Here is a 15728-nt window from a genome sequence, read left to right on the forward strand (position 1 = left end):
ACTGTAGGATTTGAACCCACCGATAGATTACACCAGCAGCCAGTGGTTGACTCCTTTCCAGTGAGTGGGGGCTGAGCACCATAAGTAACCCAATGGGAGACATATTTGATATCTGGAAAAATCATTTCTTTTTAAAAAAATATATTTTATTGATTTTTTACAGAGAGGAAGGGAGAGAGATAGAGTTAGAAACATAGATGAGAGATCAATCGGCTGCCTCCTGCATACTCCTCACTGGGAATGTGCCCGCAACCCAGGTACATGCCCTTGACTGGAATTGAACCTGGGACTCTTCCATCCGCAGGCTGACACTCCATCCACTGAGCCAAACCGGCTAGGTCTGGAAAAATCATTTCTTAATGAGCTGAGCTGCGCCCTCCTCCTGATTGCTCATCTCTCCTGGGAAGATTCTGTTGTTCTTCTTTCCAAGGGCGCCCCTTTACTCTTGCGATCATCCTTCCTCTCATTACTCATCCTGGATTGACACTGCTGGTACATCAGGTGTAATGACACGTTAGGCACCTGCATTACATCTAGTCTTAATTAGTGAATAATAATACCCTTCACAGATGAACTCTGGCTAATCTCATGGCCTCTATTAATATCTATTTTTTCCCTGAAGAGGCTTTTGTGGTCCGAGGGATACGCCACCAGAGTTCTAATGTTTTCAGATGTGTATCTATGTAACTCCAAATCCCAGATGGACAAAATACCTGGGGAACGTGTCTAGGTTGGGGTCCACCTCCGTGTAATAGATGAGGGACCCGAGGCACAGTGGGGTCCAGTTGTTCCTGGGGCTTGGAAGGCGTGGAGCTGGCATCTAGCGTCTATGGGCCGTGGGGCTGGCCAGAGGGAGACGAGCTCTGTAATTGCTCTTTAATTTCTCATGTGCTCGGTTTTCTGCGCTGTCAGAGGCTCCCCTCAGCGATCTGGAAAACCCACACAGGTTTGTCAGCACGGCTCTGCCCTTGGATTGAGCAGATCCGACAGGTCTCTCCCGGAGGAAAATCGCTGCGTTCACTCAGACACGCATGTGGAAGCGGGGGCTCCGGCCCTGAGTGCCGCTCAGCGCTGGCACATGCTGGATGCGGGCAAGTCATTCGCTCCAGAAGGCAGCTCATCCCCCGGGATGGAGGGCCTGCCACGGGGCTCAGCCCTGAGCCAGGGTGCCCGCAGGAGCAGATCCGAGAAGCGAATGGACCCGTTTTGTGGATTAAAGCGATTTAAGGAGATTTCAAAAGACGCATTCCCTTCCTGTTCAGTGCCACCCCGCCGGCCGGCGTTTTTGATTTCCCTGGCAGAGTTTCTCTCCTAATCGGAAGTGATAAGGCAAACAGGCCTTCATCAGCTGAGACAGGGTGGAAGGCTGTGGGTAATGGAAGGACTCCCTAGGGAACGGAAGGCAGGCCTGATTGCTGGCTCTTGGGAGGTGACTTCCTCTTGACTCCCGGGGCGTGGGTGGAGGGGTGGAGGGGTGGAGGGTGGCAGCAGGCAGGGGGCTCAGAGTTCTGAAGCACAGAGGCAAGAACTGTGTCACCCACGATCTGACTTGACTCCTGGCTCTCAGGCCAGCTCCAGCCCTGCCTTTGGCCGTGCTGGTCGCTCTCTGGGTCTTAGTCTCTCTGTATTTGGAAAAGGGGGGCTACCTTTAGCGCCTGCCTCGTAAGGATGTTTTTGGTTCTTTAGAAGAGGAGCTCTGTGTAATCCTGGTGTTCTGTTTACATGTGGAAGAATGAGGCTAGAACAGGAAATGGGGAGTGCCTGCCTGCATGAGAACTGGTCTGTGTCCCCACAAACCAGAAGGGCCAGTGGAGTGCTGAAAAGGAGCTTGGGTGTCACCTGTTACTGCCTTTGGGTTACCCAGGGCGGGAACTGAGGCCAGGGAGGTGAGAGGCACCCCCAGGTCCCAGTGGGGGGTCCCCTGTGCCTTTCTCTCTGATCTGCTTCATCACCTCCTTGTTTGGAAGGGTGGGTCCATGTTAACAGTTTGGCTGCTGTTAGTTAAGAAGCCCGAGAAATGGTCCAAGCAGGGCTGCTTACTTCTTAGGAATATTCAAACTGAGGCTGTTGTATTAGAAGACACACAACCAGGCTTGTGTTTATGAGCTTCTTAAAACCTGGTGTCGCCCGGCCAGTGTGGCTCAGTGGTTGAACGTTGTTGATCTGTGAACCAGGAGGTCATGGTTCAATTCCCAGTTGGGACATGCCCAGGTTGCAGGCTCGATCCCAGTGTGGGGTGTGATTCTCTCTCATCATCGATGTTCCTATCTCTCCCTCCTCTGAAATCAATAAACCTGGTGTCTATCCTCATGGACCTAGGTGACCAGCCAGCCATCCCCAATACCAGCAGATTTCCCATCAACCCAGGCTGCACGCTTCCTACAGAGGCTGGGAGGGGACAGGTGCCCAGCCTGAATACCCCTGGCAGTGCCAGCATTATGAGGAGAGTCAGGGAAAATGCGAGTAGGGAAGGAAGGAGTCACAAATCCTAATGCTGTTCATTGAACCCCAAGTATATGCCGCCTATTCTATTTACCGTATTTTTCGGACCATAAGACGCACCGGACCATAAGATGCACCAGTTTTTAGAGAAGGGAAATGAAGAAAAAAAGATTCTGAAACAAATAGTGTCCTAAAATATTTTATGTGCATTAAAACCCAACATCACAGTCATAAACACATGTAATCAACCCTGTAAAGTAAACAGCAGCATTTAGAACCATTTTAGAGCCGGGCAAGCACACAGAGACCACACAGAGCCGGGCAAGTAAAAAAACTTTTTTTTAAAGTATATGTGTAGGCTATATTTGACCATAAGACGCAGGGACTTCCTCCCCCCCCCCCCCCCCCCGGGGAAAAAGTGCGTCTTATGTTCCGAAAAATACGGTACTTTTTTCCTCTATCTGTTCTAGATAGACAGACCGACCAATATATCCCTCTGTACTTCAGCCACCCTGGCTGGGAGGTAGGGCTGCCTAGTTTTACACCTGGAGAATTTTAGCTCAGAGAGGGTAACTTGCTTGTCTGAAGTCACATAGCCTGTGGTAGTGATAAGAGCATTGGGGCATTTGGCATTTGGGACCTGGCAGACCAGATCCCAGCCTTGGCTGCCACAACCAGGCTGTCTTGGCTTGGCCTTCTGCAGGCCTATGCCGAGGGCTTGGGAGGCGGACGGACTGCGTGGACTATTCTGAGAAAGAGCTTTACTGCCGTCTTCCCACCCTGCTGTCTCAGGGAGCGAGTATTTAAGAAATATCTGACCTTCTGGCGGGGCCTGGCTATTTTTATGTTTGGAATGTCATGGTTTAATAAGCCGGGTGGATAGGCCCGTCTTGGGAGATGTGTGTATTTTTTCCCTCCGCCATCGGCGGCTGCTCTGCAACTGTTGCTGCCTCTTGGAAAATGAAAGGAGTTCATCATAGACCAACCCTCCCAGGTGGGCGTCCTTGCCTGTGCTTTTTTTTATCCCAGTGTGAACACTCGCCCTCTTGTACCGCCCACTCTTTCAGAGCTGGTGGGGATTTTGAAGCTGGAATATCAGTGGTAAAAGGCTCCATATGTCTTCTGTAGATTTTTTTTCTCAAACGTTAACCTGATTTTTGTGCTTTATAATAAACTTTAATGAAACATCTTTTAATGGGTGGAGAAAGGTACCAAAAGTCACACCAAGAAAGCCTGCCTGCCTGCCTTCCAGCAGCTCCCTTGAATTCTGCCATGTTGTCATGTGCCCTTGAGAATTGATTTAAAGAAGTAATTCTTCCAGTTGAAGTTCGTTGAGTACCTCTGATCCCCTTCGCTGACGGGTGACTGCTCCTGAATTGGGTGTTTTTCTTTCCCACATTTTCATAACTACGTTTACACACGTAGGCATCCGTTGACTTGGGCCTCCACAGTTTGCATTTTCACTAAGCGCGAGGCTTCTCAGATTGTCCCCTGTCGCTTCATGCCACCCCAGGTCAGTAAGGTGGTGAAGCTCTGGGTGGGTGATGTTCCATTGGGTGGACGTACCCGAGTTTCCAGCCGTTCTCCTTCTGGTGAGCATTCAGTGTGTCTTACAGTTCCATACTGTAGCAGTGCTGCTGACAGTTCTTGTCTGTGCATGTTTTCCCCAGGGCCTAGGGTGTGTGCCAGGTCAAAGAGCATTTACGTCTTCAGCTGCACTAGGAATTGCCAAACTGCATGTGTCCTTGACTGGAATCAAACCCGGGACTCTTTAGTACGAAGGCTGACACTCTATCCACTGGGCCGTACCAGCTAGGGCCAAACTGCTCTTGAGTTTATCCACCATGGGTGACACGTGTGATTCCTGTGGCTCCCCATCATCTCGCCACTTGAGGTAGCCACACTGCGAAATGTTGTCAGTCTGATGGGTGTGAAAGAGAACCTCCAGTTGCATTAGTCATGCTGGGATTGCAGGTGAGCTTGAGTATTTATATTAAATTGCTCCTTGAGTTTGCTCATGAGTGAGAATACCTGCTCAGATGCTCTGTCCAGTTTTCCACTGGGTTGGCTGTGTTTGCTTACTTTACCTATTCCTGTAAGGTTTCCAGAGCCCTGGCCAGTGTAGCTCAGTTGCTTGGGCATCATCCCATGCACCCAAAGGTTGCTGGTTCGATTCCTGGTCAGGGCACTTGCCTGGTTGTGGCCTCGATCCCCAGGGAGGGTTGCAGGAGGCAGCCAATCCATGTCATGCTCTTATATTGATGTTTCCCTCTTGTCTCTCCCCCTCTCTCTATTCTTAGAAACAAACAAAAACAGAAAGAGAGAAACAAAAGGCTAGATCTCACTCTCTGTAGGTTCTATGTAGCAGATACCATCTTGTGGTTAGTGGCTTATCTTTGAATTTTGTAGTGTTTTTAGATGACTGGGAATTTTACGTTTTATGCAGTGGGTTGTATTTATCTGTCTTTATGGCCTGCACTTTTTTGAGCCTTATTCCAGAAATCCTTAGCCCTGAGCTCAGGAAGATAGGCTTTTGGGCCTAAATGAAGCTCATTTAGTTTTCCGGTCCGTATCCTTTGATTTGCTTTGGTATTTTTTTCATGCTTGCCCCGTGAGGATGTGCAGCAGAGTAGAAGGCGAGAACGGTTTGCAGTGAGGGACTGTGAGAATTGTGGCAGCCGTCCCCCGGCAGACGGGGCTGGGCCGGACTTGAGGTGGGAGCAGGATCTTGCTTCTTGACCCCGAGGCTGTCTCAGAGAGGTGCTGACGTGCAGGGCTGACTGGCTCTCTCTTGAGCCCGGCTTATCTGCAAGCCTGATGAAATTCATCGTACGGCTGTCCTCATCAGCTCGCCTCCCTGCCTGCCTCTCACTTCCTTCTGCTGCTGCTGAGTGAGGCTGACGAGAGAACACACAGGGGACAGCTTCTGCTCCAGGCTCCCACCGGCCTGATGTGCCTCTGGCCCTGGTGAGGACAGGGTGTGCGTGAAGAAGAGAACTCAGAAACGTTCATCCAGACTTCTTCTCTCCTGTTCTCTCCTCCCAGGAGCTCAGGAGCGCTCTGCAGACCCAGGCCCACTTCCCCATTCACGGTGGAAATGGATGCAGGCGGCGTTTAGATCCATTCCCAGAACTTGAGAGTGCCATGTCAGAGGGGCCCTTAGGAGTCAGCGGGTTCTGTTCCCGGTGCATTCAGTCAGCAGGCATTTGCTGTGTGTCTGCTGGGGGCCTGCCGCTTGCTGGTTTTTGAGGACACAGCGGGGAACGGTCCCGCCAAGGTCCCGTCTTCCCTGTGGGGGGGACAGCCCCTGAGCCCCAGACCTCGTTTCAGAGTGTGGTGGACGTGTTCGGACAGAGAGGAAGTGCCTTTGGATGGCACCTTGGCCGTTCTGCTGTTTCAGGTGCACCTGCCCTCTTCCAGTCCAGGAGTTGGAAAACTATGGCCCATGGCCCCAAGCTAAGAATACTGGAAACATTTTTTTAAAAAATATATATTTTATTGATTTTTTTTTTTTTTTTTTTTTTTTTTTTTTTTTACAGAGAGGAAGAGAGAGGGATAGAGAGTTAGAAACATCGATGAGAGAGAATCATTGATCAGCTGCCTCTGGGGATGTACCCGCAATCAAAGTACATGCTCTTGACCGGAATCAAACCCGGGACCTTTCAGTCCGCAGGCCGACGCTCTATCCATTGAGCCAAACTGGTTTTGGCTGGAAACATTTTTAAATGGCTAACAAAAAGACAAACTTATAAATAGAGTTTGATGATAGGGAGCACTGACTTTGAAATGTTACCTGTCCCCTCCCCCCTTGCAAAGGATTTCATTCTTTTCCTTAGTAGAAGACCTGTATTACAGGAAATGGTCCTCAATTATTGTATTTTGAATGTCATCACTAAAAATGTCCTGCAGTATTGTTTTCTCTCCTCTTTGTACAAGTACCTATGTCATATCATTAATGTGTCCTCTGACTCCTTCAGACTGTCCGTCGTCTGCACAATGGGCATGGTGCCTAGTTCAGAGCGCAGCTGCGAAGGAGTACAAAGAGAATTGATGTTAAACTCCTGCCATGTGTTAAGAGCTTCAACAGATGTTAGATCTTCCCTAGTGGAAAGTCCAGAATGATTGGTTTCTCAAAGGCTGTGAGAGGGAGCGGAAGGGGGGGTGGGACCAGGGTGGGCGGGTCTCCGTGCTCCCCTTTGAGGCTCAGCATCCTCCCCCAGACCCCCATGGCATCCATGCTGCTCCGACATAATTTTCCTCATGAAACGCGATGAAGCGTAGCTAAACAGCGTGAGGAACAGCTTCGTGCCCATAATGAGGCTGTAAATACAGGACAGAGATAATTTATGGGGCTTTTTTTTCCTGTAAAGAATTGTCCTTTTCCAGACCCTTTCACGTTCTCTGTGCTTTTCTCATTAATACTAGCCACTGGCTTCCTTTGCTAACTCGTCTTAGGAAGGAAACAGAGCATTTATCATTTTGTGAGCATTTATCGTTTGATCACTGCACGGGAGAAGCAGAGAAGAGAACCGTGTGAAGTGCAGATGCCGGGCGGACAGCGAGGCCCACTCCCTGTCCGGGTGAACCACGCCACCCACACATTTCCCTGCAGTAACATCACACACGATCATTCTTCATGGCCGGTGTAACGATAAAATCTGTGTACATAGGAAATCTGTCCGTGCCCAGGGTCACCAGTCCTGGGCCGCCGCCCCCAGGAACCACTTTATACCTTCTCACCCATTTCCTCCTGGAACAGATGGGTACATGGAGGCTGGGGCTGCTGGAAGGAGTGCAGTCTAGACAGAGCTGGAGTCCTTGGAGCTCAGGTAGTTGGAGCCAGAAGCATATCCTCACTCCAGGCTCAGACACGCTCACGTGACTGCCCCCTCCTCGGTGGCAGCAAGCGCTCCGCCTAGCAGGACTCTGGCAGGAAGCAGTCTGTTTGATGGGAACCAAATGGCTCTGGGATATGCCGAGGACAGATGTCTCTCACTCCATCCGACACGGATGCCACCACGCGGAGCCGTCTGGAGTTGAAGGGGACCTTTGAGGGTTCCTCAAGGATGTTTGCAAACACATGGTTGCCGACCAGCCCCTTGGGTGCTATGCCTGTGCCCATGCACGGAGCGTGTGCATGCGTGCGTGTGTGCGTGCATGCACGTGTGTGTGTGTGTGTGTGTGTGTGTGTGAAGAAGTGAGTCAAAGAGAACACAGATGGCTGTTTTCAGTGGCCTCCTGACACTGCATGTGTTGGCACCAGGCGGTGGGAAGAGGTGTGTTCATTCTTCAGAGAAGCTTTAGGGGAGATATTTTTTTGAGATCTGCTGAACGGAATGCCAGACCGTATGTGTTTCTACGAATGTGTGTGTGTGTGCGTCTTGCTTTGTTGTTCATGGAGCCTGCAGACCGGATGCCAGGAAGCAGAGGACCAAAACAGAGGCGAGCAATCTGACTGGGCAGCAATCTGAACTCGGGACCCGTGGAGAGTTTGCAGAAGTCAGCTCTCTAGGGAGTCCTGACGAGGGATGTCCCCCAGGGGCGGCGGATGAGCAGGGGGGAGCAAGGAACGAGGTGGACTGCAGCTGCTCCCCTGGAATTCCTGTTTCTCAGCTGGGAAAGCCAACGCTGCTGACCGCCGGTTCTAGGAGGGTGGGCGGCACGCAGCAGCTGGCTGAGTGTTCACAGTTGCCCAGTGTGGCCCCCTCATCGGATATACATTTGTGGATGCCAGACATTCTGGAAGATGCTGCTGCAGTGGGCTGTTTGCCTCTGCCCAGTGGGGGAGGACTGGGGACTTTTTTTATTTTTTTATTCTTGGAAAGCAGGTATAGTTATGTTAAGTAAGTGATGTGCTGCAGTGGACATGGGCAACTCGTTTTCATTTTCCAGCTTAATGAAAAAAAAAAGGGGGGGGGAGAGGAGGGGAGGAGAAAGGCCTGCCAGCCTACTTCGTGCGAATGCTTGTCTTTTTTGGATTCTAAATGTGTCCCCAGACGCTGAGACGGGATAAATATATCAGCCACTAGAAAGTCCTGCTGTCGGGGTAAAGAGATTTCTCACCTCTTTTAAAGCAGACAGGGAAGGGATTTACTAGCATGGATCCAGACACCTCACGTGCCTTATTTCTAACTGGATGTGCTCAGATTCCACTCACCTCCAGCGTCATGACAAGGGATGGATGGGTAGAATGGTCCATCCCTTCGGGAGGGATGAGGGATGAGGCTAGCGCATTCGAAGGAGGAGTCTGGGGGTGGGGATGAGTCAGTAACTGCACGCTTGGTTTTCTTCCTGGAGCGACCACAGATGTTCTTGGGGGATCCACCGAGCATTAGATGTGAAGGATGGGGAGCTGGACGAGGCGGTGGCCCGTGCCTTCCTGGGTGTGCCTTCCCCGTGCGGAGATGGTACAGACACATCAGTCAGCGCCGATTGCCATAAAGGAAAACGGGGGACCATACCCGACTGAAAAATGGGGACCAGCTCTCCATTGGGTCCACACAGAGTCTCCGAATGAGTGACATAAAGCTGTTGTCGAAAGACTGAGTGAGTGACACTCGTCAAATGTATTCGTTTGCTAGGGCTGCCATAACAGAGTACTCCGCCGGCGTGGATGGTTGACAATTCAGGGGTGGGGAACCTCCGGCTCGTGGGTCCCGTAAGGCCCACAAAATCATTTGGCCTGGCCTTGCCAAGGCATGAGGGGTGAGTTCACTCAATGCTTGACCAAATATAGCTGGCTCATGTTTAAGCTGACAATTTTGTACGGCTTGCGAATGACGTCATAAATACCCAGGTGGCCCTTGGCGGGAAAAAGGTTCCCCACCCCTGGTCTACAAGGAATGCACCTTCTCCCCATCCCGGAAGGCAGAAGCCTGAGATCAAAGTGGGCAGAGTTGGGTTCCTCGGAGGCCTGTGTCCAGATGGCCGTCTTCGCCCTGCGTCCTCACGTGGCCATTCCCCAGGGCCGTCTGTGTCCTGATCTCCTCTTTGTAGGAAGGTGCCGGTCAGAGTGGATGAGGGCCCACCCTCACGGCCTCATTTTACCTTAACCACCTCTGTAAAGGCCCTGTCTCTGAATGGGGGCGCATTCTGAGGGACTGGGGCTTAGGGATTCAACATATGGATTTGGGGAGGATGCAGTCCAGCCCCGAACCCCAGGGAAAAGGGGATGGAAGAACCGGGGTCCAAGAGCAGCCTGGGCGGAGACCTCTCTACAGGAAGGACATTTGTGTTCCAGGAAGTGGTTGGAAGTGAGGTTCAGAGGGAGGCCGGGCTGGATCCTGCCGGGCCTGGAAAACCATGGCAGGAGTTCCAGATGTACTGTAAGGGCACCGAGAAGCCATCAGCAGCCTGTTAGAATCTCCCTCTGCTGTGAGAAGAAGGGCCTGGAGGCCCTGAGGGGTGAGTGTGCGCCGGGATTTCTCATCCCCGGCCTCATTGGCATTGTGGGCTGGCTGTTCTTTGGTGCCAGGGGCTGCCCTGTGCATTGCAGATGGGCATCAACATTCCCCACTAGACACCAGAACCCCAAAGTCTCCAGATTCTGCCCTGTGTCCTCAGGGGGGTTGAGGGGGAGGGTGACAAAATGGCCCTGTGTTGGGAATGACTGGCAGCTTGAATTGGCTGGTACCATCTGGGCGAGGCACACTCGGTGGGTTTGGAGGAGATTTTTGAGGACAGAATCCATGGGCTTGAACCTCTCTTTGTCTTGGTTTCTCCCGATGCTTTTGATTTTGATAATATTGTCATTTCCCTAAAGTGCGGGGAGCTGTGCCCCCTGCATGCAGAATAGAGTTACTCAGAAGCCCTCAAAACACGTTCCTCTGTGTTGTCGGTCCCCAGGCTCTGGGGATCCCTGGCCAGCCTGCAGAGCTCTGAGCCCCATGGCTGGCAGGGCCACCTGTGCGGGAGCTCTGAGCCCGTGGCTGGCTGGGCCACCTGTGTTTGACAGATGTGATGTTTACGTCCTTGCATCACACCCTTCCATTTGTCAAGCCCGTGTGCTGCCAGCCTGTTGACTTTCAGAGCAAGCACGTTGGAATCTAATCTGGCCAATTCTCTACCTCCGGAAACCTGTTTATCAGAACAAGATTTCACCGTCGCAGCGGCTTCTCGGGCAGCTCGCCTCGGAGGAGCTAGCGCTGCAAGAGCAAGTGGAGGAATTGCTAACAAAACAGCATGGCGGTGATGGTCAGAGCCCTCAAGAATTATCTGACCGCTGGAGGGGCTTGAGCGGTGGTTGGGGAACAGCCGAAACGTGGGGACTTTCCTGGGCTGTGCCTTCCATGTCTGGCCAGGACCCAGCACCTGGCTGGCCTTTGAGCTCCTTTCCTGTAGACCCCCCTCTGCTACCTGGAGCCCTTGCCTGGAGACAGGAAACTGGTTTCATGTTGTTCTTGGGGTGGAGGGTGGTTTTCGAGGAGTCCAGTCTCGGGATGGATCTGTAATGAGTGTGGGCTCAGAAGACAGAGCGCCATGATGACTTGTTGATGGAAGAGGGGCCATAATGGCACAATATGTTTGCAATTCCCACAATCACTGCTTCCCCCCTTTTATTTTTTTTATTTATTTATTTATTTTTTTCCCCCTCCATTCCCTTCAGAGCTCTCAGCCTGAGGGGCCCTTCAGTTCCATCCCTGTATCTGTCAGCTCCCACTGCAATGCCGCCTCTCTCCCCCAACTTTTCTGAAAGCCTCGAATTTTGACATTATCCAGTGGCTTTTTAAAGAATGGAAGGGTCCTGATTGACTTGCTCCTTACAAAGGTCCCTCTGGCCACAGAGTGGGGCCGGAGGAGTGTCAGGGAGGTGGAGTGTCAGGAGATTGTGGCAGTAACTCTGGTGAGAGATGGGGCGTCTGGGGCAGGAGTTCTGGCTGTGGCCATGGAGACCAGCGTGCGGGACTGGGTGCTTGGCCGTCGGGGGGTGGGGGAGTGTGGGGGAGGGGGGAAGGGACATGGAGGATTGTTAGGGTTTGGGTGTGGATAGTTGGGGCAGAGGGAGGGCCCCTCGCTGCAGCTGCTCTTCTAGAATTCTCTAGTGACCTCTGAAAGCTCATTTTTAGTGGAGAAACATGCCTGTCCATTAGTAATTCACCCGCACAAGGCAGCTGGTGTGTGGTCGTATCCATGGTCCCGGGGCTGATGGAGCTCTGCTTGCCTGTGGCTATGTCATTCCAGTGGGTGGTTTCCCACTTGTTCGAGTTGCTAGACGTGTTTAGTATCAGCCCCGTGGAACCGCAGTCACACGGAAGAATAAGAGCTCGTTTCCCCTTGGGGAGGTCTGGGGACACCCCAGAGGGAGAGCAGCACAGGTTGTGCGCCGGCGGGTGCGTGGAGGGTTGCTCGGGGACCCCTCGGGTCGAAAGGCACGCCAGGTAAAAATGATAGCGCTTGCCAGGACCAGTGGCATGGAAGATGTGATGTCACGGGTCTGGAATGCGATGCTTCTCTTTGGCAAAGCGTGTGAAAGGCTCCTGGGCACCCCGTGACCCTCAAGCAGGTCTGGGCACCTCTTATAGTCCTTGGCTTAGGACTAACATCCTTAGTATCCCTACGTGCCCTTCCAGCCCTAGGCTTCATCTCTCTGCATTGTTGGGACCTAGCACAAGTGTCTGGTCATACATGTTCCATAAATGCTCATTGCCGACTCGGGAGGGAGCCCTGGGAGGATGGGTCTTTTTCTCCCATTTCCCATAAGACTGAGCTGCTTCCAGAAGGCTCCTTTTCTCCCAGCCAATGATCACACTGGCTCAGGCCCATCACATGGATTCCATTCTAGTTTCTTTGAAGAAATCGCCCCTCCCGAGTCCACTGGTGGAGGAGTGCAGCCCCGCACCTCAGGGCCTGGCTCTAAATCTCCAGGAACGTGCGGCCAGCAGCTCGGTGGCCTTGGCGCTCCCTCGGGGCCAGAGGCCTTCGTGTGCTTTTCAGTTTGGCTTCTTCTCCCCGTTGACCCCAGGCAGGTCGATTCTGTGGTCCAGGGCTCACATTTTTCAAAGTGGAATGATCTGCCGATAGCCCTGTTGACTTGGCCCAAGTTCAAGGATTCTGCGACTGTGGAGTCCCGGAGTCTGAGACCTGGCAGGGACCTGCAGTTCCCACTGCTGGAGGCTTTGAGGGGTCCAGTGCTCACTCCTGTCTGGGAACCTTCAGCTTTGGTCACTGCTGGAGGCCAGGAAAGAATGTGTGTATTTGGCCAAAACCGGTTTGGCTCAGTGGTAGAGCGTCGGTCTGTGGACTGAAAGGTCCCAGATTCGATTCTGGTCGAGGGCATGTACCCTGGTTGCAGGCACATCCCCAGTGGAGGTGTGCAAGAGGAAGCTGATCGATGTTTCTCTCTCATCGATGTTTCTAACTCCTCTATAGGAGGTATACTCCCTCTTCCTCTCTATAAAAAATCAATAAAATATATTAAAAAAAGAAAAGAGTGTGTGTGTGTTTTGCAGCCAACCTCTTTGATGGAAAGAGAAGACAAGTCAGTAAGCGCCTAACATGCGTCCGATACCTGCCCCCCACTTCTCAATGTTTCCCCATTTAGTCCTCTCAGAATCCCCAGGGGTGGGGCAGGGGATTTTATGGGTCCATTTCACAGATGAGGAAACTGAGACCCAGAGAGGCCTTACCTATACAGCCCACACGAAACAGGAGCCCCCTTCGGTGTGTGTGTGTGTGTGTGTGTATGTGTGTCTCAGATCCTTGCTGCCTTTGCCATGCTGTCTGATGGCCCTGTCCCCTCTCTCCCACAGAGAGCCAGCTGCTCCCCGGGAACAACTTCACCAACGAGTGCAACATCCCGGGCAACTTCATGTGCACCAACGGGCGCTGCATCCCGGGCGCCTGGCACTGCGACGGGCTGCCCGACTGCTTCGACAAGAGCGACGAGAAGGAGTGCTGTGAGTGCCCGGCCCTGGGAGGAGGGAGGAGGTCCCAATCTGGTTAGGTCCCCACATGCTCTCTTTGCTGTTCCCCAGGGTGGGCGTGGGCCTCTGGCCAGCGGTCTCGTCCTCTCCACCTGTAGCCCCGTCTCAGGGCAGAAACAGGGGCCTTGGTGGCGAAGGAGACACAGTGCTGGGACAGCTCCGTGACCCCCATCCTGGGAGACTGTCGTGGCCTTGACTTCACACACGAGGAATCTGAGACCTACCAGTTATGTAGCCTCAGGATCCGCCCGCCAGCAAGCAGCGGACCTGGATTTGAACCCAGGCTGCCTGACCCCCAGGCCCAGGCTGATAACCCTCTCTCACGTCTTGTACATTTGTGGAATGTCCTTGGCAGTTAAGTAAGAAGCAATGCACGGAGAGTTGTACTGACTAGCCCAGTGGTCGGCAAACTCATTGGTCAACAGAGCCAAATAGCAACAGCACGACGATTGAAATTTCTTTTGAGAGCCACATTTTTTAAACTTAAACTTCTTCTAACGCCTCTTCTTCAACATAGACTCGCCCAGGCCGTGATATTTCGTGGAAGAGCCACACTCAAGGGGCCAAAGAGCCGCATGTGGCTCTTGAGCCGCGGTTTGTCGACCACGGGTTTAGATAGTCATTGACTTCCGCGTGCCCTTTCCTCAGCTGAGAAGGTGGTGTGGGCATCATCCTTCAACTGGGCTCCACCGGGACCTCGGGTACCTGACCCTCCCCGTGTAGCGCCCCTGAAATAGGTCTGAGATTCAGGCTGGGGGGGGCCAATCTGTGAGGAAGGGGACACCTGGGATGTGCGTGGAGGACGCCAGGTGTCCAGTGGTCCCCCTCCCTGCCCCGGAGCGTGGATTCCTCTTCCTCCGCACAGTGTGGCGCTGCCGCTTGAGCCGGCTCAGGGCGCCCTGTCAGGTGGGAGGCACCCTGGGGTGCCGGGCTCCAGGTGGCCTAGTGGGCGGCTGCCTGGCGTCCACACAGCTGGACAGTGGATCCTGGCCCTTTCCTGGGCTTCGGGCAGCAGGCCTTTGTCAGGAGGACTGTGTGTGGCTCCGAGGCTGCCATCTCTCTGGAGCCAGCTGAGGCATTGGCCGAGGAGAGGCTGATCAGGGCGCTTAGGACATCGCTGGCACCGGGGTTTGAGGCCGAGGCCGTTGACCCACAGGAAGGAGCACTGGGTGTGGAGTCCACCTCTGCAGCCGGTCAGCAACCCCCCCCCCCCATGTGATATGTTTCCCAGGGCAAGCTGCCACTCAGAGATGCCCTTCCCCCATGCGAGGGTCCAGTGTTCTGGCTCCTCAGTGCTCTGCAGAGATATTTTGGGGGCTGGGTCGGCAGTATTTTTTTTTTTGTGGGGGAGGGTTTCATTTTGTTTGTTGTGCATGGTTTTTCCTGGATAGACCACCATACATACTGCATTTTTATTTTTACAGTTTCTTAAACAAGTACAGTCTCTCTCAGCCTTCTTTAGTTTCTAGCGTGGCTTCGACATGGCTAGAAATGTCACGTCTGTCATTTGAGTTCACATGACCTGGCGTGTGTAATCGCCATGACCTGTCCAGCACACGGAGGTGTGGACTGGCCACGTTAGGGCGTGGCTTGTATTTGGACCTCCAGGACATGCAGTCTGCCCCTGGCTGAGGGGAAGCTCGGCCCGGGAGGAGTCTGTGGAGAAATTGCAGGGCTGGGGGTTGAGATCTGTTTTGTTTGCAGCGCTGTCAGTAGCGCTCTGTGCTGCCAGTGCCACTGTGACATGCTGTGTCCTCCGTCAGCCCCGGGCGGTGATTGCAGAATCTGTGCGCAGGCGGGAAGGGGTGGTGGAAAGAGATGATAAAAAAAAAAAAAAAAAAAAAAAGATAGTGCGGGCAGCTGCCTGGCGCTGTTCGGTTTGGTTTGGAACAGGCTGGTCTTGGCGGTTCTCCATCCCTTTTTCCTCATTTCCTACCCTTAACCCCCAAGCGGAGTCTTGATTGACATTTATTTAGTCTTTTGATCAAAACAGAATTTTAAAAACCGTACACACAAACACATGCGTTTAAAACAAAACAAAACAAAAAAATCCTCTTCTCTGTTTCTTTTTTTCTTTTTTCTTTTTTGGTCTTTAAATAAAAACAGAAGAACACTAGGACGTTTAGACAATAGAGGGAAGAAAAAGAAGTCTTTTTTTAAAAAAAAACAAATGCTTGCATTTTAAATTTTTGACATGGCCTTACAGGCCGGGAGTCAGTCAAGAAAGACAGAGTCCAACTCCCAGCCCCTTCTCCCACCCCTCTCCTCCCAGCTATGTGGACTTAGGAAAGTTACCAGAATGTTCTAAATCGGAGCCATCGGGAGGATCAAATGAGGATTCCTGGTGCTTCGGTCCCCTCCTCT

At 52.5% G+C, this 15728-nt stretch overlaps 1 protein-coding gene across 2 annotated transcripts in view; it reads left to right on the forward strand.

Annotated features, from left to right (window-relative positions):
* LDLRAD3 (low density lipoprotein receptor class A domain containing 3) overlaps positions 1-15728 on the forward strand; it is a 171772-nt gene that overhangs the window by 54256 nt on the left and 101788 nt on the right. For both annotated transcript variants that reach the window (XM_045577601.1, XM_036427259.2), the window contains exon 2: positions 13191-13337. In XM_045577601.1, the coding sequence (XP_045433557.1) occupies positions 13191-13337 (147 nt within the window). The remainder of the gene's footprint in view (positions 1-13190; positions 13338-15728) is intronic.

This window comes from Pipistrellus kuhlii, unplaced genomic scaffold (genome assembly GCF_014108245.1).
Source record: "Pipistrellus kuhlii isolate mPipKuh1 unplaced genomic scaffold, mPipKuh1.p scaffold_m20_p_9, whole genome shotgun sequence".
NCBI classification, from domain to species: Eukaryota; Metazoa; Chordata; class Mammalia; order Chiroptera; family Vespertilionidae; genus Pipistrellus; species Pipistrellus kuhlii.